The 24,165-nt window shown below is 39.4% G+C and overlaps 1 protein-coding gene across 3 annotated transcripts in view; it reads right to left on the reverse strand.

The window, feature by feature from the left end:
• PIR121 (transcription activator) overlaps window positions 1–24,165 on the reverse strand; it is a 160,258-nt gene that overhangs the window by 14,355 nt on the left and 121,738 nt on the right. For all 3 annotated transcript variants that reach the window (XM_088956812.1, XM_088956817.1, XM_088956820.1), the window contains 3 exons: window positions 15,745–15,832; window positions 7,709–7,836; window positions 6,145–6,349 (listed from right to left, as the gene is read on the reverse strand). In XM_088956812.1, coding sequence (XP_088812938.1) covers window positions 6,145–6,349; window positions 7,709–7,836; window positions 15,745–15,832 — 421 coding nt within the window. The remainder of the gene's footprint in view (window positions 1–6,144; window positions 6,350–7,708; window positions 7,837–15,744; window positions 15,833–24,165) is intronic.

The following is a 24,165-nucleotide window of genomic DNA, read 5'->3' on the forward strand; positions in this document are numbered from 1 at the left end:
GTCTAAACCTATCAAACCAAGCTTTCGGGGATTGTTTCAGCCTGTACAAGACCTTCTTCAAAAGGCAAACTTTCTTTCCTACTTCTGTACCATAAAAACCAGGGGGTAACTCCATGTATACTTCCTCTTGCAAGTCTCCGTTGAGGAAGGCATTCGTAACATCTAGCTGAAATATTGGCCATGAGAAATTTGCAGCAATGGATAGAACTCTGATAGTGTTCATTTTTGTAATAGGTGCAAAGGTTTATGTATAGTCTATGCCATAAGTTGTGTGAATCCCTTTGCAACCAATCTGGCCTTATACCTCTCTACAGTACCATCAACATTATATTTCACAGTAAACACCCATCTGCATCCAATAGGTTTCTTCCCTTCGGGCTGGTTAACTAGTTCCCATGTGTTGTTCTTGACAAGAGCATCCATCTCTACTTGCATTACTTCCTTCTATTCAGGTATCAAAAGAGCTTTTTGCACTTTTCTGGGTATAGGAATAGAAGAAATAGATGCCAAGTAAGATTTGTAGGATTTTGAGAGACAATTATAAGAAAGGAACTTGGAGATGCAATGGGCAGTGGATGAGGTGCAACGACGCTTCCCTTTACGAATAGCAATTGGAAGATCAAAGTCATCTGTCGGTGAAGGCTAAACCCCTATAATAGTGGGATCAACAATGGGAGCAGTAGTAGTGTTTGGATCTAGAGCTGTAGAAGATGTTGGAACTGGCCTGGATTGCTGTTGAGTACAAGAATCAACCTGCCTCCACCACTTTCTGTGATACACCCTCAACTCCCTACATTTTTGACAACCTTCTTCGCAACTCCCCCCCTCAGTAACCAGGACAGGTAAAGGACTCTTGGAGCTGGAACTGAAATCCCTTCCTCACTATTCTCCCCCTAGGGGAAAGCCTTATGATAATAGGGCATATCCTCAAAGAAGGTGACATCCATGGATACAAAGTGCTTCCCTGAAACTAACTCATAACAACAATATCCCTTTTGATTTTGTGCATACCCAAGGAAAATACACTTAGTGGCTTTGGGATCAAACTTGGAGCGATGGGGTCCAAGGATTTGAAAAAAACAAGTACACCCAAAAGTTTTGAGGGGAATAGTGAATAGGTCCTTATCTGGATATAGAAGACTAAACGGGGTTTGCGTGTTTAGGACCTGTAAAGGAACCCTGTTAATGAGGTATATGGATGTACGGATTGCATCTCCCTAGAAGCGTATGGGAACATTGGAGTTGAGCATGATGCTTCTGGCTACCTCTAAAATATGTTTGTTTTCTCTCTTAGCAACCCCGTTTTGCTGAGGTGTGTAAGGACAGGTGCTCTGATGAATGATTCCATGATCAAGGAGATAGGATGCCAAGGGTTTTGCAAAGTATTCCTTGGCATTATCAGATCTAAGAATCTTGATCTTGGTTTCAAATTGAGTTAGGATCATCTGATGGAAAGATTGGGTCAGAGTGGGGACCTCATCTCGAGAGTGCATAAGATAAACCCATGAAAAACGGGTATAGTCATCAACAAATAACAAGAAATATTTGTACCCCCCATGGTGGGAGTATGGTAGGGCCCCCAAACATCGGTATGCACAATCTCGAAAGGAAGGTTGCTTCTTTTATTACTTAAAGGATAAGATGATCTATTATGTTTTGCAAGTTCACAACTTTCACATTTTAACCCAAACACTTCTACTGATTCAAACAAGTTTGGAAAAAGACTCTATAAAGACCCAAAAGATAAATGACCTAAGCGGTTGTGCCAAAGCATAATCTTACTACAAGACTGAGAAGCAAACAATTTCCCTGCTTCACTCTGCTCCCCTTGTGAATGTTCTAGTAGGTAGACTTCATTCATCTCACGACCAATCCCAGTCACCTTCTTTGTTTCCAGATCCTAAAAAATACACCGATCAGAGAAAAAAAGTTACCGAACAATTTTGATTTCTAGTAATACTACTAACTGAAAGTAAGTTAGCACTAAGCTTGGGAACATGCAAAGCTGAGGATAGGGTGATGGTATCTGATAATATGATGTCTCCCTTGCCAGAAATTGGTACAAGAGAGCCATCAACAATAGAAACTTTGTCTCTCCCAAAGGATAAACAATAGGTGTTGCGACTACCAATAGAAGATGGATGGGAATGCTCGAACAAGAGTAATCTTATCACCAAAGGAAAGAAAATGCCCCTTACAACCAGCAACTTCTCAGCAATTTTATTCAATAAATCATCAAATGTATCACTGTTATACCTGCCTTTGCATATCGGAATCCCCAAGTGAATGGTAAAGATTTCAAAGAAAAACCTGTATTCCTTTCAATGATTCTAATACAAGCAGAACTGCAATGCCTGGAAACATAAAAACCACTCTTACCTTTGTTACATAGTTGTCTAAAAGCAGCCTCATACCTTTTTAAAAAATCCATTAACTGAGTGAGAGAGTGTTTCTTCCCAGTGGTAAATATCAGTGTCATCAGCATAAATGGAGAGAGATGTGAGACACACTCCGGCAGCCACGTGGAAGGTGATAAAACTTAACACGATTATTCAATACCCAAGATCTAAGCCCTCTACTTAGAATTTCCTTAGCTAAAATAAACAAATAGGGGGATGAATTAAAAATTGGTGGTTGAAGGTGACTCAAAATTAATGATGGGTTGGTTAAAGGATCCAGAATATGTCATATGGTGCTACAGGGATGAATTAAGAAGGTTTTTGTGGATTACCAAGAATATGAGTTTGAGGATACAATAGGTGAGGAGATCCGCAAACGGATTAGCTAATACTCTAGCCAAGCAAGGAGTGAATAGGCAATATTTGTTTTTGGTTCACTTGTAATTTCTCTGTTTTATTTATAGAGAGGTAGCATTTCATGCCTCTCTAAGGGATGCTTGTAACGATTATATTTTAAGAATTAATGAAATCTAACTTCACTTATCAAAAAAAAAAAAAAAAAAAACAAATAGGGGTAGAGAGGATCCCCTTGCCTGAGGCCCCAAGAAGATTTGAAAAAACCACGAGAGCAACCATTTATAACAATTGAAAACCAGCAGTTAGAAATCATCCACTTAACAAGCTGAATCCAATCATCACAAAACCTGAACTGCCTCACCACCCGATGCAAAAAGGACCATTCAAGCCTATCATAGGCTTTAGTCAAGTTTCAAGATAACATTACCTCCCAAAGTCTTCCTATCAATCTCTTGAACCATCTCCTGCACCGAAGAAATGCCATCCATAATGTTCTGGCCTTGGACAAATGCCCCCTGTTCCTCCGAAATAAGCTTACGCAATAACGCACTTACATTGTTCATAACAATTTTTACTAAAATTTATTATAAACAAAGTTACCAACACTAATGGGCCGAAAATCAAAAAACCCTATAGGATCAGCAAACTTTGGAATGAGAGAAATTAAAGATGAGGTAAAGTCCCTCAGGATATTCCCTCCTCGAAAAGTAAAACACATGGCATCATAGATATCATCTGCAATAATATCCCAGCAAGAAACAACAAAATGACCTGAGAAACCATCAGCACCTGGTGTGGCATCCCTATTCAGCTCAACAACAGCATTTTGAACTTCCTCCATATTAGGAATTTGTAATAACCCTTGGTTATCATCAATAGGCACCATAGGGGCAATAACAGAGAACTCATCATTACCTGTTACAGTGTCGTCTGTCATAATATCAGAGAAAAAAGAAACAACTGACTCACCAATCTCTTCTTGTTTTGTCTGCCAGTTCCCATCTGAACCTATGATCCTTTGAATAGTACTACGCCTGCTCCTAACTTTCACCGAGGCATGGAAAAATGATGTATTTGTCCCTGTGCTTTAGCCAAGTGATCCTGGGCTTTCTGGCACCAGAAAATCTCCTCCATTTTCAGCAAGTTATGTAGCTGATTTCTAGCATCATTTAGGGCTATCCTATTACTTTCCGAAGGAGTATCCAGATTTGCAGCCTCTAGAACAACCACAAGATCCTCTGCCTAGCGGACTTGCTGATGGATATCACCAAATACTGACCATTTCCATTCTCTCAGATCAGCCCTAAATCTCTTCAACTTCAAGCAAACTCTAATAGCTGGATCACCACCCATAGGATGAACCCAACAACCCTTAACAACTGCATAGAACCCAACCTTCTAAGTCCACATGTTATGGATGCATTTGTGGGGAGGACGTACGTGTTTTGATTGATCTTAAAGTTTTCCTTATCTTCTAGAGTTTGATTTATCTATTAGAAGTAGGAGTTTTGATTGATCTTAAAGTTTGATTTATCTTAGCCTTATCTGTAAGTAGTCGAATTCTACAGGGAGTCCTCCTACAGAGAGGATTCTCGCCTCTTGTAATCTCCTACTTAAGGAGCTGCGAATTGAGAATAAAGGCATTCAGTTTTCAGTCAAGGAAAGAGTTGAGGAGAGTTAGGGTGATCTCTTGAACAAATCACCCTGAGGTCGCCATGATAGGGTCCTCACGCAAAGGGAGGGGCAAGGGGAAGCTAGAGGTTCTCCCCGTGGACCGACCCGTGACGAGATCCTACGCCCGGGCCCATAACACCACATCTGTTGGAATTTAAAACCCATTTGGGATTAGAGTATAATCAGTTCAAATGCTTAGCCGCTCTGAGAGGAAAGGTATTCAACCATTCCCCATTTACATGAGCTCGATCAAGATGAGTCCAAGCACAGACCAAATCTTGCCGCTCATTACACCAAGTAAAAACATTCCCCTAATAGCCCACAGCAACTAATTGTAGCCTATGAACAAGATCTTGGAAGTCTTCCATAGACCCCCTATCTGGGGCCTGCTGACCCACTTTTTCAGTAACATCCAGGACCATAATAAAATCACCAAATAAAGTCCAAGGTGCAAAAGAATTAGCCACATCAACCAACTTTGACCATAAAAGTCTGCACTCCACCCTACTGCATTTAGTATAAACACAAGACCCAAGAAGACTACTGCCAGTAGAATTAGTATACTGAAGAAGGGAGAAGGAGAAGAGAGTTTGATCAGATCTCTCTCTATTCTTCTATTCTGTTTTATTAAACTAATAATCATGAATAAATTAAAATATTGCCTTTAATGGGGCGGCCAGCAGTTAAACATCACTTAAAAGAAACAAAAGAACGGTTAACAGGCCCATTAACACTAACATAACATATAAGAGAAAAAGAAACAAGAGCACTAGGGCGCATCCAAACTAGTTTCTCTACAATTGGCAAAATAATTGCCCAACCTAGTGTAAAATCAGTCATTACTAGGTCATCATCCTATTTATGAATTTCATTAAATATCTAAATCCAGGAAATATGTTGCCATGCCTATTTTCTCTATATCTTTCAGGGTTGCTTGATTCTAAATAGAAGAAAAACAGTCCCAAAAATAAGAGAATTGATTAAAAAGAAGGAATAAATCAAAGGAGATAGCAGCAGCAAGGAGGAGAAGAAGAAGAGAAGAGTTTGGTTGTGAGAAGGGTGAAGAGAAGGCTTGTTCGTACAGCTCCTTCTTCCCCTAATCTTTTCATTAAAAAATTAATCACTAATTTCTGAAATTACAAGTAGGCCCTTAATTGGGCGGCCAGCTAATTCAACAAAATAAAAAGAGTTTAACAGGCCCATAAGAGAAGGCCCATTAACAAAAATAGAACAGAAATATAAAGATAAGTGACGACTGTGGGTTATGGGCCATTCGGCTCATCTTCTCTACATAAATTAACAGTCGACTTTAGGGATCAACTCATGAATTTTAAAATAGAGAGAAGCATGATACTTTTTTATTTTTTCTTTTAAAGAATAACAATTCTGGTGGTGTAGACTGCAGATGTCTCTAATGTAAATGATCTAATGTTGAATTTCATATGGATATGCATATCTCAGGTGTAATATAACAATTAATCATTTTCCAATAGAAAGGGAAAAAGAAAAATTAATTTTCTGTATATACTTTGCTAATTGTTGAAGATTTGAACAATACCAGCACCTTGCTAGGATACTTGAAACCCAAGAATAAATATTTAGAGGGTAAGTTGTGCTTAGTTGTATACAAACTACTCCACCCACTTTTAAGCAATAATTATAGCATTACATCATTTAGCAAAAGGTCGCATGATAGGCAATAGCAAGTACAAACCAGCAGCTTCGGCCTGTTTGGATATGGTGTAGAAGGATGTTGGATTTGAACATGTAGGGTGTGAAGCAATTGTAGCAGTTGCAGATTTGAAGAGGGTGACAATTGGGCTATCACCAGGTTGAGAATGCAATATTTGTCCATCAGCTCCAGGAATCAAGCCCAACCATGGAGCAGTCTGCATGAAATGTGTGGTATCAACTTCCCTCTGTCACGCATGTTATTTTACAACTGTTAGAAACAGCCATTAGAACATTGAAAGATGATATCGATTCATTCAGAGATAGATGGTTGAATTACAACAATAAATGACCTATGAAGAACATCATATTTGTAATCAGAATAGGTGGTTACTGGTTAAATTCTTATAGATCATAGTCAAATCTAATGTCAAATTATCATCTCTATTCTCCTCAACAAATGCCACAAATTGAACCAAAAACTTTCAGTCAGCTATGTTACTAATGACTAGTCTTTTGTACGGCCTCTATTTGTACAAATCAAGATGATAACTTTGTTTTTTGTTCAATATATACTTGCAAAACTCCTTATACCAAAAATGTAAAGAATAAAGGAAATTAAGAGTAAATTGCCGAAAGACTATGGAAATAAAAGACAGCTATTGGTATTGAGTTGCTGGGTTGACCTTGTTTTTTTTCTTTATAGTTATTCTTTTCTTCTTTTTGTGTTAATGGGACTTTATTAATGGGCCTAATAGCTTATTACTTGATGTTTAAGTGTGCAGCCACCCTATCTAAGGGTGTTTAAGTTTTTGTACTTAAATTATACTTGAGAATTAAGAGTAGAGTGTGCTGGAGAGAGAATCACAATCAACTCTCTTCTCCTAACCCTTTTGTTCCACCATCTCTTCTTCTCCTCTTTGTCTGAAACCTTTCTTCCTCTCTTCCATCTTCACACACTCAAAATTCTCAACTTTTTCCTTGTTTCTTTTTCTTCTATAATGAAGAAGGGAAAATGTTGGTTTTGACTTTTTCCCTAGAGCTAACTCCATCATGATGATTCGTGATCTTAACTCATTAAGTTCTGTATTCAACTCACAAGCAAATCAAGTTTTAATCTTCAGCATCAATTAAAGCCATATATATGACCTTCAACACCAAAGAGAAAGATGAAAAGTATGTAAGACATCAGAATTCTAATCTCAGACATGAGCTTTGTTTTCATGTCCTAAAGATGGAGGTCCAAAAGTAACATGGCTGCCAGTGCTACAGCTACTAACGGTCTGACACTGCAGTTGGGGTTGAAGATTCTAGTATGGTTTCCGAAAATTGAGATGAAAGGCACAATAAAGTGTTGCTGGATTTATTGACTTTTGGTATAAGTGGAGGAATCTATTTTATAGGAAAAAGGGTAGAGAGAGACCTAAAGCCAGAATCTTTAGGAAGAGGGTGAAAGGCCATAAAAGGAAGCATATCCAGATTTTGGTGTTGCATTCTGTAGCACTATGATACATTCATATCTATATACCAATGTAGTTCATGAAATAGATTTTGATTCCAAACAGTTATGAAAACTGATTCTTGTTGGCAGAAGATATTATTCTAACCAGCACAGTATCAAGAAGCCCCAGCAAATATAATACACTTCCAATTTCTTTTATGCCATGCAGAACCTCTGACTTTAGTTCTAACTTTGATCCCCAGTTCAATTGTTCTCTGACTATTCTTTGACAGCCTGCAGATAGAAATTAGACATATATTAAAATATAGCAGGTGATGTGGGAAAAAATGAAAGAACAAATAATTTAGAACAAATGGGTTCAGTTTAAGATCTTCATTATCTTTGTTTTTTAAGCAAAAATTCAGAATTCATGTAAAAAAGGAATCTGGAAATAAGTTATGTGCTGGCTCCCAACCTGATGCTACCTTTCTCCTTAACACAGGTTAGAAAAAACAGTTTAAGATAAGCTAAAAACTGGTTTACAAGTATATGATATACCCTCTATGTGGTCTAATAAAAGGATCAAGTCCGCAATAAAGCAAAGAATAGATTACCTTCCTTTACATATGTTAGACTCATGTTAGTTTAGAATGTTTTCATCAATTGAATAGACTTGGGGAGTTTATCCTGACAAGGCTGACACTGGTGTGTAGCCAAATTGGTGGAGCAGCTTCTCTTAGCTGCTAGGGTTGGACCCTAAGCACAGCCAGTGGGTGTTTGAAAGAAACACTAAACTCAAACCAATTTCCAGTTATGCCCTAGACTTTGGAGATGGATAAGCAAAACCAGAAAGTTGCACTTAACTCTAGACTTGATTATGACATTGCACTAGGTTTTGGAATGAGATCCATCAAGGGTCAAATATCTGGGTATGTTGGGGCTGTTAGATAGTGTATGCCCTTAGCTCCAATCAAAATGATGTACATAACATTTATTTGTAAATGAATAAGGTACATTGTTGTTTCATGTTGATATTGGTATATTTTTTGTGAATTATCCCTTAAACTGGACATTTATGAGACTCATGTTAGTTTAGAATGTTTTCAGCCGTTGGATAGACTTGGGGAATTTATTTTGCCAAAGTTGACACTGGTGTGTTGCCAAATAGGTGGAGCAGCTTGTCTCAACTACTAGGGTTAGACCCCAAACACAGGCAGTGTGTGTTTGGAAGAAACATTGAACCCTAACCGGTTTCCAGCTATGCCCTGGACTTTGGAGATAGATGGGAAAAACTGGAAAGTTACACATAACCCCAATGTGTGTTTAGAATGTTCTCTTTGAATTCTTTCCAATTGGTCCACTATCTTTGCCAGAATCTTAATGATAGATAAATAGTATAAAGGCAAACTAGCAAAAACACCTCTGATAAGATTGATGCTACAACCCAATTACAAATATCTACCAAATTATTCACCAATATGTGTATCCATCCGATGAGGAATTCAGATTAGAGGCCACTGTTCTAGCTTGTCTTGCCAAAAACCTCAGCAATGAAAGCATATCCTACCCTGATTTTAATCAATTACTAAATACTTGGCAATCTCTCTCTACTTGCAGTTCAGCAATCCTGCTAATTAGGCAAGCTTTAATCCTTGCAATAAAGAACAATTGGAGAAGATGAGTTGTTGCGATCCATTTGTCCCACATTGGTAGTATGGGATGCTAATGTGTGATATCCCACATCGGTGCTATGGGATACTGTTGTGCTTGGGTTCCCTCCCTCTAACAGTTAGCTTTTAGGGGTGAGTTCTCCCAAGGCACGTATCATGAGTTCACCGTAGGTGCAATCACATCAACAACAGGAGAAGGCAAACCATTAGGAAAACTTGAAATAGCAGCCGCATTACCTTAGTTTGGTGGCATCAGGTTGGAACAATCTGTAGATTGGGAAGGACAGTCTAGCCTTCTATGGCAACTGCTTTTCCAAATTGGCCACAGTCAAGATCATCAATACACATTAGAGCTGGTGGGCTGTATTATCTTGATGGAGGTGGTTCGACAACAACTCTTCAGTCATCTCTCTCCCCTCATTAGTGGCACTGCAGACTTGGTCATCCGTTTCTTAGAGCTCTTCAGTTACTTGTTCCATCGTTGCGTCGTCTTTCTAATTTAAATTGTGAGTTGTGTCAGTTTGGGAAATATCATCATGTCTCCTTTAGTCCTAGAGTTGATAGTCGTACATCGAGTCCTTTTTCTTTAGTTCATTCGGACATCTGGGGTCCAAACAAAGTAGTGTCTTATAATGGTTACAAGTACTTTGTAATTTTTGTTGATGATTATTCAAGGATGACATGGCTTTACCTTATGAAAGAAAAGAGTGAATTGTTTTCTATCTTCCAGAAATTTTATGCTGAAATTCGCAATCAATTTGGTGTACATATTAAAATTCTTCGTTATAATAATGACCGCGAGTATTTTTCCACACACTTTCAAGAATATTTGGAACAACATGGCATTATCCATCAAACCTCATGTGCTTACACCCCTCAACAAAATGGGGTGGCTGAAAGAAAGAACCGTCACCTTTTGGAAACTACTCGGTCCCTCTTAGATAAGATGAATGTCCCCAAACCCTTTTGGAGTGATGCTGTACTTACATCTTGCTTTCTTATTAACCGCACGCCCTTGTCTATCCTTGAAGGTCAGTCTCCTTTCTCTGTTCTATTTCCCATGTTGTCTCCTTTTCCCCTTACTCCCAGAGTTTTTGGATGCGTGTGTTTCGTTCATAATCTTGGGCTTGGAATGGACAAGTTAGATGCTAGGTCCACTAAGTGTGTCTTTCTTGGCTATTCTAGGACTCAAAAAGGGTCTAAGTGTTATAACCTTTGCTCTTGACGTTCTTTTGTGTGTTCTGATGTTACATATTTTGAGTTTGTTCCTTTCTTCTCTAGGTCGGATACTTTTCCTCTGTTGCCATCACCCCCTCTTCCAGTTCCTGTTGAGGATTCCGTTCCTCATGTTCTGGTTGTGACCCACTCTTCGCCTCCGGTGCAGCTACCTAAGAGAGGACCACCTATCCGGCAAGTGTATACACATCGTCAGGCATCAGCTCCTCCCCTAGCTTCGTCGCCGTCGACAGATCCGGCAGTTGATCCCACCCCAGCCCCAACCCCATGTTCTAACCTTGATCTTCCTATTGCTTTGTGGAAAGGTAAACGCAGTTGCACTCTCCATCCCATTTCCAATTATGTTTTTGTATCTCACCTTTCAACTTCCCATCGACAATTTGTTTCTATGTTATCCTCTGTCTCTATTCCCAAGGATGTCCAGGAAGCCCTCTATTCTCCATGGTGGCGCCAAGCAATGGAAGAACTCTCGGCCCTGACTCGTACTCATACGTCGGACCTCACCACTCTTCCTTCTAGTAAGCATGTGGTCGGCTGTAAATGGGTATACACGGTTAAATACTTACCTGATAGAAGTGTTGAACAGTTGAAAGCTCGGTTAGTTGCCAAAGATTATTCACAACAGTATGGTATTGATTACACAGACACCTTCGCTTCGGTTGCCAAAATTGGGCCAGTTCGTGTTATGATTTCTCTTGCTACTATGTTTGATTAGCCCTTGTTTCAGCTTGACATCAAGAATGCTTTTTTACATGGTGATCTTGAGGAGGTGTACATGGAGCAACCACCAGGGTTTGTGGCTGAGGGGGAGGGTGAGAAGGTATGTCGACTTAAGAAGGCTATTTATAGACTTAACAATCTCCCCGTGCATGGTTTAGGAGATTTAGTGAAGTGGTGAAGAAGTTTGGAATGAAATAGTGTCAGGTTGACCATTCCGTATTCAGCTATGAATCAAATGCTGGGAAGATTCTCTTGGTGGTATGTGTAGATGACATTGTTATCACAGGCAGTGACAGACCAGGAATTGACAAGTTGAAGACTTACTTGCATGATCACTTCCAGACAAAGGATCTTGGCAAATTAAGATAGTTCCTAGGGATAGAGGTTGCAAGGTCCAAGAATGGTATTAATCAGTGCCAGAGGAAATATGCTCTTGATTTGCTAGAAGAAACAGGGTTGTTGGGTGCCAGACTAGCTGAAGCACCTATGGAACTGAATGTTAGATTGGGTAGTGATACAAGTGAGGAGTTTGAGGATCCGGGAAGGTATAGAAGGCTGGTGGGTAAGCTTAATTACCTAATATCACATTTGCGGTCAGTGTAGTGAGTCCATTTATGCAGAATCCTAGAATCCCACACTGGGAGGCAGTCCTAAGAATTGTGACGTATTTGAAGGGTGCTCCAGGTCGTGGTTTGTTGTATAAAAGTGGAGGAAGTCTTGAGATAGAGGGATACACGGATGCTGATTGGGCTAGGTCCATATCTGACAGAAGGTCCACTACAGGGTATTGCACTTTTCTTGGTGGGAACTTAGTGTTAGACAGCCTTGTATGTCCTTAGCTTCAATCGGATTTGATGTACTTTTGTTATTTAGTGGAAATAAATTAAAGTGCATGTTTGATTCATATTGTTTGGTATAATTCTGTGTAAGACCCTAAAACCGGACACTTATAGAAACTTGTGTTAGTTTTAAATGTTCACAGCCATTGGATAAGTCTTGGGAGATTTATCCTGCCAAGGCTGATACTGGTGTGCCACCAAGTGTTGGGATGGCTTATTTCGGCCATCAGGGTAAGACCCAAGGCACATGCAGTATGGGATTGCTTGAACCCTTGAACCGGACCAGATTTCCAGTATTGCCCTAGACCTTGGAGACAGATGGGCAAAACTGAAAAGTTACACCTGACCCCTAGACTCGATTATGACACATCACTAGGTGTCGGATCGGGCTGTCTTTGATGTGTCAACCAGTGAGATCCTTAGTGGGGGTCAAAACCTAGACATGTTGGGGAAGTCTGAGAATTCATCTGAGTGAGTGGTCATAGTGACAGGATCAGCCCCTTTGTCGGACAATGGTAATGATCGGGAATGCACTCTCTCTAATGGAAACCAAACTGCCGGCAGTTGATTTCAATCGTTGGAATTTTGTTTTGAAAAAATAAGAATATATATATATATATATATATGTATATGTATATGTACGGTTTCAAAAGATTTACAAAAAGGTTTTAATTCCCGGGATCCATGTGAGTAGAGAGTGCGGCACTGTTCCTTGCAGCCGAGAGAGAGGTCTTCTCTTGTCGGGCAGTGCTTGATCATTAAGGGCTGAGAGGTTAACTGTAAGACCATTTAGGATAATACCTGATGGGCTAATCTTGCACCTGCCCACAGTCCCTGAGTTTTTATAAGATGGCTTGGCCCAGGGACCACTTAATGTAAGTGTTGGGCCCATAGGGTCCATGTGATGGGCTCAAGGGGGTCATTGAGTTTTTCAGTGAATTCGGCTGGGCCTTGTAATAAAGGCTGGGCCGAACCCATGTGGCTGGTGTGTAGATCAATGCTTGGGTCCCACGCCATACAAAGAAACCCAACTGGGCAGCAGGTTGGAAATTGATTAAACACTGAACACTTAATGGGCCAAAAGCCCATTTCGAACTGGGCTAATATGATCACCAGTTCATGGGGCGAATCTGAGATTAATGTTAGTAAAAGGATTGGGCCTTTAACCTTATCAACTCTAAGAGACCAAATTCAAATTAGATTTGAATCTGGTAACCTCCTGATAAGATCAGGAGTTAACTAACTTAATCTGCAGATAGGATTAAGATTAACCTCTATTCAAATACTGATTTGGATTGGATAACTCCCAAAATATTGGGAGGTTTCTTAATCAAGAAGAAAGAGGAGAAAACCCTAGCAGAAATATCAGATTTCGAACTAGGGGGTTTTCAGTAAGCAAAAAACACATCATACAATCTGATATCAGATCTCTCACAGACTCCAGAGAGAAGAGACAGTTCTGCCCTCTTCGTCCCTGGACTTCTTCTCCTCCAACCGCCGCCACTCCCTGTTGGAAGATTGGATCTTTGCAGCAATAGGAAATCAAGAAATCAATTCTTGACAATAGTCTTGCAAGAAAGACAAAAGGATTCGGTGTTCAAGGTTTCCAGAGGGTTCTTGTGAAGAATCCAGTGTATAGGATGCACCCTGCTGGTTCCGTTCCATCCATAGCTGTGTCATCTTCAGCAGGAGCGGATCTTGGTCACTTCTTTGGGCGTGAACACCAACTTTGGGAGATATTATTTCTCTGGATCAGGTATAATCCTTCCTGTTTCCTTTTGGTTCAGATCTGGTTTGTTTATGGTTCAAGTAGGATCTTTGAATAATGTATTCTAAATTTAGGGAATATGATTCCTAGTTGGAAGAAGGTAAGAAATTTTTTTTGAAATTCGCCCCATTCCGCACCTTTCTTGGCGTCCATTAGATGGATCCTACCATTCTTTCACTTAGTTGCATGGAAGAGTAAGAAGCAGACAGTGGTAGCAAGAAGCAGTACAGAGGCTGAATATAGGGCTATGGCTCACACGACATGCGAACTGGTGTGGTTGAAGCATCTACTAGAGGAGATGGGATACTCGATTGACACTCCTATGAAGCTATACTGTAATAACCAAGCTGCAATTCATATCTCCTCTAATCCAGTGTTTCACGAAAGGACAAAGCACAACATATGTGAACACAGGAAATCAATGGGCAGATCTGTTTACCAAAGGGTTGAATCGGGGAAGAGTGGACTACATATGTAATAAGCTGGGACTATATGACATATACTCACCAGCTTGAGGCGAAAGTGTTAGAGTCGGCTGTACAAGGGTAGTACAGTTCTTTTATGTTTAGTTATATATGTACTGCTTAGCTGATGTGGCTCTCACTTAAGTGAGGGCACAATGGTAATCCCTGTATATCTTAGAAGAGTATAAATAAAAGAAGAGCCGACTAGAGGGATTTGATTTTTTCTCTCTAGTTTGGCTGTGATTTTTCTCCTTTTTCTTCTCTTTCTTCTTCTCCTTCTCTCTCTCTCTCTCTTTTCCTTCTCTTTCTTATGATCTGAACATATACGAACATCTAATGTGAGTGTTATCACTTACAATGACCTTATGCCATAAGTTGTCTTGTTCCAAGGGAAATCTTCACAACCATTTACCCAGCAGTGCCAAATTCCTTAGTTTAATGTTTCCTACCCCTAGGCCTCCACTATCCCTATTCCTTAAAGCCACCTCCCATTTTACCAAATGATCCTTTTTTGTATCCCCTGGCTCCCACAAGAAGTCTCTCATCAGTTTCTCCAGTTTATTGGCCACTTTTAAGGGGACCCTAAAGGTTGAGAGGTAATAGACTAGAAAATTAGTCAATGTTGACTTTATTAGGGTTATTCTACCTCCTAGAGAAATGTAGTTTCTCTTCCAGCCAGCAAGCCTTTTTGTGAATCTTTCCACTACCGGATCCCAGAAGCTGACAGAAGTCGGGTTCCCTCCCAAAGGTAGACCAAGGTACTATAAGGGCCATTCACCTAATTCACAATACAACAAGCTAGCTAAGCTTTCAACCTCTCCTCTCTCCTGACTTAACCCTGCTACACAACTTTTGCTCCAGTTTACTTTGAGGTTGGAGACCTTTTCAAACAGGGATACCACCCTCTGTAAATTTGTCAATTCCTCCTTTTCTCCTTCGCAAAAACCTACCTAGTTTTCAAAATAAAGAGAACTGCTTAAACCGTGGAAGAAACAAAAGCCATACTTAACAACCTAGTTCTAATGTTGGGTTACAAGTACATAGTTGTTAGAAGTGTATATGATCATGATTTCAATCATGAGGTTCCAATTTGAATCTTATGTATGAACCCTTTTCTAAAAAAGAACCATATAATTACTGTTTGAATTATATGACTTGATTCATGAATATTAAAGTTTGTATGATTTATGCAATTTGAATAAATTCAATACAGACCTAGTTCTCTAGTTTGTCATCCCTTTTTTTCCTTTTTAATTTTTTCAAGGAGTTCTGGTTTTCAAACCCCTACTACTATAAGATTAATTTAGTTATTCAGAAACCTTATCAAGTTCTTTCTCCATCATATGAAGCTTAAACAGCCATTACGTGGGTTAATGGACTTTCAAGTCAAAATTGACTATTGCAAATCTATGGTGATTCATTATTTGATTTATTTCAACCTTGGGTACCATTTATGATACAACAATTATTTTCCGAATATTGGTTACATGTACAATACTTTATACCTGCAACACCTCCATCAAAAGGAAGCAGTCCAATAGATTTTGGCAATGCTTCTTGCAATCCTGCAATCATGGGTTCAAGTGTTGTTATCTGAAAAAAAAAAAAAAGATAGATATTAGCCCTTGCTATTCACATAAATAATAACAAAGTAAGTATCAGGTTGCATATTATGTAAATGTATCTTGGCCTTTAAGTACTAACTGCTAAACATTTTACTAAATCTGGATGAAGTGCTGGAATTGAAAGTTTACTTGCTATAATCAAACATTGAGATTGTACGGCTTCATATATAAAGCTGTTGAGTAGCTGAAGTCCTGGCAACCAAACAAAGAATTCTTTGTTCTTCTCTCTTATAGTGGCATAGTTTCTATAGATTTCACATTGAATACTTCGGTTACTTGTTCAAGTCCTTTTTTTTTTATAAGTAATAAGTTCCTTGTTCTAATCTCCTCTATGCTTAAGAAGCGCTAAAATTAAATGACAAAGAATTCCTTAATGGATCATCCAACATATAAATATCCTTCTTCTCTGTTCACTGCTATCCTTTGTTTGGTTAAACTACTCAACTCAACTAAGCCTTGTCCCAAGTATATGGGCTTCCACTATTCTTTATTCACTGTCATATCCTTTGTTTGGTAAGTGTTAGTGTTCAGCCGAACTGAGAAGAGAGAGAAAGGAGAAAAGTGTCGAACTGAGAAGACAAAGAGTCTAATCCAGTCGACCATATATTTAGACTTAGTAAATAAGTGTACAAGGACATAAATGCCCCTGCCTAGACAGAAGGCATATAACTCATACATTACTGATATGGAAAAGACTGAAATGCCCCTGTTTAGTCAACTCTAACACTCCCCCTCAAGCTGGAGAATATATATCATATAATCCTAGCTTGTTACATATGTAGCTCACTCTTCCTGAACTCAACCCTTTTGTGAACAGATCTGCCCATTGATCACTTGTTCTCACATGCTCTGTCCTTATCACACCATTGATGACCTTTTCCCTAACAAAGTGACAATCTACCTCTATGTTTTTAGTTCTCTCATGGAAAACTAGGTTGGATGAGATGTGAATTGCAGCTTGATTGTCACAGTATAGCTTCATGGGTTTGCTTATTGAGAACCCGATTTCCTGCAACAGATTCTTCAACCACACTAGTTCACATGCAGTGTGAGCCATGGCCCTATATTCTGGTTTTGCACTGCACCTTGCTACCACATTCTGCTTTTTGCTCTTCCAAGTCACAAGATTTCCTCCAAGAAAGGTGCAATAACTTGTAGTGGATCTTCTGTCTGATACAGATCCAGCCCAGTCTGCGTCGGCGGATCTTCTGTCTGATACAAATCCTGGCTTGTACAGTAGTAACCCACGACCTGGAGCCCCCTTCAAATACCGCATAATCCTAAGAACTGCATCCCAGTGAGGTACTCAAGGACTCTGCATAAACTGGCTTACCATGCTAACAACAAATGAGATATCAGGTCTAGTGATAGTTAGACAATTCAGTTTTCCCACTAACCTTCTATACCTTCCTAGGTTATCAAACAATTCACCTGTGTCACCTCCCAACTTCACATTCAGTTCCATGGGAGTTTCAGCTGGTTTAGCACCTAGCAACCCTGTTTCAACTGGTTTCCTAACTTCACATATTTCCATTGACAGAGGACTATGCCTTGCTTCGATCTAGCAACTTCTATACCCAGGAAATACTTCAACTTCCCAAGATCTTTTGTCTAAAAGTGATCTTGTAGGAAAGCCTTGAATCTATCAATCCCAACTCTATCACTACTAGTTATGACTATGTCATCCATATAAACTATCGGCAAGATTTTCCCGGCCACAGAGTCATAGCTAAATACTGAATGATCAACTTGACATTGTCTCATTCCAAACTCCACCACCTCACTAAATTTTCCAAACCAAGCACGGGGAGACTGTTTGAGCCCATAAATCACATTCTTGAGCTTACACACCTTACCATCCTCCCCCTGAGCAACAAACCCTGGTGGTTGCTCCATGTACACCTCTTCTAGAAGATCCCCATGGAGAAAGACATTTTTAATATCAAGCTGAAATAGAGGCCAATCATGCATGACAACAAAGGAAACCAACACACGTACGGAGCCAATCTTTGCAACTGGAGAAAAGGTTTTGACATAGTCTACACCATAAAGTTGAGAGTACCCTTTTGCAACTAAACGAGCTTTCAGGCATTCCACTCTCCCATCTAGTAGATACTTAACAGCATACACCCATTTACAACCAACAACATGCTTACCTAGGGGAAGAGTGGTGAGTTCCCATGTATGATTGTGATGAAGAGCAAAGAGTTCCTCTTCCATAGCTTTTCGCCACCCTGGCGATGTGAGAGCCTCCTGAACATCCTTAGATATGGATACAGAGGACAACAGGGTAATAAACTAGCGATGGGAAGTAGAAAGGTGAGATACAAAAACATAATTGGATATGGGGTGTAGTGTGCAGTTACATTTTCCGCAATGCAATAGGAAGGTCAAGACCAGAAGCCAATTCAATTGTGGAAGGTGCTGGATCTGCCGCCGGAGTAGAAGATGGTGGAGGTGCTGGTCTTATTCGATGAGTATACATTTAACGAATTGGTTGTCTTTCAGTACGCTCCTGCAATGGGAATGGGGGAGACTCAGGCACAAGGGGAACCACTAGAATGGAATTATCAACCAGAAAGGGAAGAGGAACCTCCGTAGGCAAAGGATGGATATCAGAACCAGAGAAGTAATGGCACCGATTCAAAAAATGTAACATCAGGACAAACAAAGGATTTCCGAGTAATAGGATTGTAGCATTTATACCCTTTCTGGGTCCTAGAGTAGCCAAGGAAGATACATTTTGTAGGAAACTGTGGACCGCACATTAAGTGTATTCGTGTGACACCCTAAGATGTACTTAGATTTAATTGATTAGGATCAGCTTTCCTAGTAGGATTAATTTTATTCTATCTTATCTAGGATTAGTTTTATTTTAATCTTATCTTTTATTGCCATGTAAGCATTAAAGTTCTTTTACAATTAGGAAACTATGTATATAAATTAAGGAGTGGGGTGGCTGTTTTAAAAACTCCAACCACTCTCTTCTTTCAAAGCTTCTCCCATGAGTGCTCCTTCTCTATCTCTCTTCTTCTCTTTTTCTTCTTCTCTTTTATTTTCTGTTCAAAACCTAAAGAGTCTTTGTAGTCTTGTACGACTACTTGGTATCAGAGCCAAATTTAGGGCTTCTAATGTGAGTTTGATCCAGCTGACCATATGAGAACTGCCCCGGGCTAGAAGAATAGAGAAAGCTCCCTTTGGCTGATTCTTGGAGGTTATCTACAGCAGCAGTCCAAAGATTGGATCAGATCTTTGATAATCAGGAAGAATCAGAGGAAGAGAAGAGGATCAAGATCAGTTCTTGATCAAGACTAGAGGTGGCAATAAAAAATTCAGAAGAATTCTGGTTCAAGACCGGTTTTTTCTATTCAAGACTGAAGTTGATTATCAAGACCAGAGTTTCTCAGAATTTTTTGGTAAGTTTTCAAGCCTTTCTAGAAATCAGCAGCAAGGATCTCTTGATATAAGAGGTACGGTTAAGAAAAAAACCCTTCCTTTCTGCATTCCTTTTAGGGTTTAAGAGAAAACCCTCAAGTTTCAGGGCTGTTATTGCTTCAGGGAGGTAATCAGATTTGTCTCCCTTGATTTTTCCTTTGCTCTAGAAGATCCAGTAGGCTTTTTTTTTTTTTTCAATAGGACTGATACAGTTCAGTCTCAATAGGGCGACTGTCACAAAATTAGGGTTTCTGAATCAAAACCCTCTTGTTACCTGCTACAGACCCAGCAGGCCGATTGGTACAGTAATTAGGAAGCGTTCTAATGGAATTTAAAAGCCAAGGGGAGGGTGTTTTTGGGGCTGGCTGAAAGCACCTTCCAGATTACAACTGTAAAGTTTGATGGTTCAAACTACTTAGAATGGGCCCAATCAGCCATGATGGCCATTGGGGGAAAAGGAAAGCTGAACTATTTGTTGAGAGCATAGTTTTCAAGGCGCAAAGGCGAGGCTAGGCGACAAGGGGGCACCTAGTCGCCTAGGTGCCATGAATTTTTTTGAAGTAAAACCATATATCCTAGGGTAGTTCCCTAGGTTCCATAACCATCTTTCCTTAATAATTATTCATAATTTTCATAAGAAAAGTATAAGTTTCATGTTAAGTCTAGAAAATCAACATTTTATGAGAAGAAAACAAAGTAAAGAAAATTCAAAAAATATAGAGGCTGAACCCCTACTTTTGTTATAGGAAAGAAGAAAAGAAAGGTGGAAGAAGAAGAAGACATGGAAGAAGAAAATGTGCTGATTAGACAAAATTTTAAGTTTTTCTTTTGCTTATAGGTTCAGGTTTTGAAAATTTTGAGGGTTCAATCAAGGATCAAAATTTCGATACGATACGCCCCATATCGGGTGTATTGTATTGTATCTTTGGGGTCCTGATACCTGTTTACAGGTGTTTTTGGGGTCCCATTTTTTTTAAATAATATATATTTAAAAATGAAATTGAAAACCAAAGAAATAAAAAAAATAGGGGGAGTATCATTATAAGTACCGATACACCTCTACCAATACACAAAGGTGTATCAATACTGTGAACCATGGGTTCAATACAACAGTTAACAATGTTGCATTGATTAAACCCTAAGAAAATAATAAAAATAAATTAGTATATAAACACATAAAATGAATATTCTAGTTTAATAATGTCTATTTTATAATTATAATGTCAAAAAATTAAAAATATAAAAGTATTTTATAACCCAATGCACAAAACTGCTGGCGACTAGGCGAGGCAAGCCTCGAAGGGCGCCTTGTCGCCTAGGCATTGCCTTGACAACTATGGTTGGGGATGTGAAGGAACCAACCAAGGAGGATCCCACTTATGCTAAGTGGATTCAGGAAAATTGTTTGGTGATGACATGGCTGTGCAACTCTATACAGCCACACATCAACCGAAATTACTTATGGGCAAAAACGGCTAAAGAAATTTGAGATGTTGTGAAAGAAACCTACTCTCAACCCCTTAATGTTACTAGGGCTTATGAGCTGAAATGTGAGGTAAAAAATCTCAAACAAGGGGAGAAACAGGTCTCTGTTTATTTCTCAACCCCAAAATCCCTGTGGCATGAGATTGACCACCTTGAGACAATTGAATGGGAGAGTCAGAAAGATGTGCAAACTTATAGAAAGCAAATTGAAACTAATAGAGTATTTGAGTTCTTGGTTGGTCTGAATTATGAATATGATATTGTAAGACAACAACTATTGACAAGAGAAAGTGTGACTCTATCTCAAGCCTATTCCCTAGTGCATAGTGAAGAGACTAGAAGAAAGGTTATGTTACAGCAACAGCCTTTCGAATCTGCACTGGCAGCAGTTAAACCCAAGCCAGGGGGAGATAAGGAAAGGGATATGAAGAAAGAGGCTAAAAAGGACCTAGCTTGTGAACATTGCAAGAAACCTAAACACACCAAAGTCACTTGTTGGAAGTTGCATCCACATCTAATTCCAGCAAAACTCAGAAACAAAAAGGGTAATGCCAATATGGCTGTGAACACTGATAGTGCAGGTACTCCTCTAGATAGCCTAGCTGCTACCCGAGCTGCTCAGACACAATTACAAAAGGGCAGAATTGTTCAGTAACCTTTTTTCCTAATCGATGAGTTTTTTAGGATCTGGAAACAAGGAAGGTGATTGGGATTGGCCGTGAGACAAATGGAATCTACCTACTTGAAGGAAGTGCTCATCAGGAAGATAGTAAAACTAAGAAATCCTTTGTTTCTCAGTCTGTTGATCAAGTGATGCTTTGGCATAATAGATTGGGCCATTTATCCTTTCAGGCTTTGAAAAGTTTGTTTCCCAGTATATTTGAATCTGTCCAAATGACTAGTTTGAAATGTGAAAGTTGTGAGCTTGCAAAACATTGTAGGACTACCTATTCATTAAGTAATAACAAAAGCAATATTCCTTTCAAAATTGTGCATACTGATGTTTGGGGACCCTATCATACCACTGCCATGGGGGGTACAGATATTTCCTATTATTTGTTGATGATTACACTCAATTTTCTTGGGTTTACTTTATGCGTTCTCGAGATGAGGTTCCAGCGTTAACCCATATCATTCATCATATGATTTTAACCCAATTTGGGGTGAAGATTAAAATTTTTAGATCCAATAATGCAAAAGAATATTTTGCAAACCCATTAGCCTCCTACATGTTTGATCATGGGATTATCCATCAGAGTACCTGCCCACATACACTACAGCAGAATGGGGTTGCTGAAATAGACACATATTGGAGGTAGCTAGAGGCATTATGTTTACCTCAAATGTGCCTATACATTTGTGGGGGGATGTTGTTCTTACAATTGTTTATCTCATCAATCGGATTCCCTCACGGGTTCTTGACATGAAAACTCCATTTACCCTTTTATACACTGATAAAGAATTGTTTACCATTCCCCTCAAAACCTTTGGGTGCACTTGCTTCGTTCAAATCCTTGGGCCTCATCGTTCCAAATTTGATCCCAAGGCCTCCAAATGTATTTTCCTTGGTTATGCCCAAACTCAAAGGGATATTGCTATTATAACCGACTTTTGGAAAAAGATTTGTCTCAATGGATGCCACCTTCTTTGAGGATAAACCCTATTATCCAAGGGTTTCTCCTTAGGCGGAGAACAGTGAAGCCAGGAGTAGCTCATTGGAAGTTCCTTTTCCAATCCCATTAAGTGAAAAAGGATGTAATAGGGAAGGATGTCAAAGGTGCAAGGATGTGAGAGTCTATCATAGACGATGTAGACAGGTCGATTTTGGACATCAACAATGCAGGCTAGTCCCGGTCCCCTCTGCATATCCAGATCCCGGTACCACAGTAGCCCCAATTCCTTCTACAAATCCAGATCTAGGTACCACAGTAGCCCTAGTTCCTTCTACAGATCTATATCCAGGTACCACAGATACTACAGATGAGAGACATCCAACCATGGAGCCTTCACCTTCATTCAGTGACCTTGATCTCTCCAATAGCAGTCCGTGAAGGCAAACACCATTGCACTGCAACTCACTGCATTTCTCAGTTCCTATGATCATTTGTCTCCCTCCTATAATCTTTTCTCACATCCATTGCTAATATTCTCATTCCCAGAACAATACAAGAAGCATTGAAAGTACCAGAATGGAAAGATGCAATAAAAGTAGACATGGATGCCCTCATCAGAAACAATACCTGGGAGATAGTTGATCAACCTAAAGGAAAGAAACCAGTTGGATGTAGATGGGTATTTGTGAAAATTTGAGAGAAAAAATGAATTGATTGTATATCTTGGAAGGAGCATATACACAACTTTATATAGAATTACAGAGCTAATTTACAGGGTGATAAAATAGAAAACTAACTTTTCCTAAAAAACTAATTTCTATATCAGTGGGATTCTCCAATTAATATCCCATGATTCTAGGATATCCCATGATTCTAGGAAATTAAGTTTCCTAAACTGATGGACCTAAAATTATGGAGAATCAATCAGAGAGTCAATCTACTTTCCAACACTCCCCCAAAAGCTAGTGAATATGCATCTTTCATTCCCAGCTTGGAGATAAGTCCTTGAAATGCCACACTGCAAAGCCCTTTTGTCAGCACATCTGCCAGTTGATCAATCGTTGAGACGTATGGAGTGCAAATTAATCCGCTATCCAGCTTTTCCTTTATGAAATGCCTATCTATCTCAATGTGCTTTGTCCTGTCATGTTGGACGGGATTATGAGCAATGTTAATAGCTGACTTGTTGTCACAGAATAATCTCATTGGACCTTCCCATCTGATCTTTAGGTCTTCCAAAATTATCTTGAGCCATAGTAATTCACATACTCCCTGAGCCATTGCCCTGAATTTTGCCTCCGCACTTGATCTAACTACCACATTCTGCTTCTTACTCCTCCATGTCACAAGATTTCCTCCAACGAACGTACAATAACCTGTAGTGGACCGTCTATCCATGGGAGAGCATGCATAATCTGCATCGGTGTATGCCTCTAGGGTTAACCCAGTGTTTCTTTTAAACAAGATTCCTTTGCCAGGATTAGCCTTTAGGTAATGTAGTATCCAATAGACCGCCTGTAGGTGAACCTCTTTCGGGATGTGCATAAACTGGCTAGCCACGCTCACGGCATATGCTATGTCTGGCCTTGTGTCGGCAAGATATATAAGTTTTCCTACTAATCTTTGGTACATTTCCCTATTCACGGCTGGATCTTCATTTGCTTCTCCCAATTTGTGATTTGGCTCAATTGGTGTGGAGGATGGTTTGCATGCTAACTTTCTTGTCTCTCTTAAAAGATCTGTTACATATTTCTATTGTGAGATAAAG

The sequence above is a fragment of the Nelumbo lutea genome, chromosome 1 (genome assembly GCF_056320005.1).
Source record: "Nelumbo lutea isolate HS-2025 chromosome 1, American lotus-T2T, whole genome shotgun sequence".
NCBI classification, from domain to species: domain Eukaryota; kingdom Viridiplantae; phylum Streptophyta; class Magnoliopsida; order Proteales; family Nelumbonaceae; genus Nelumbo; species Nelumbo lutea.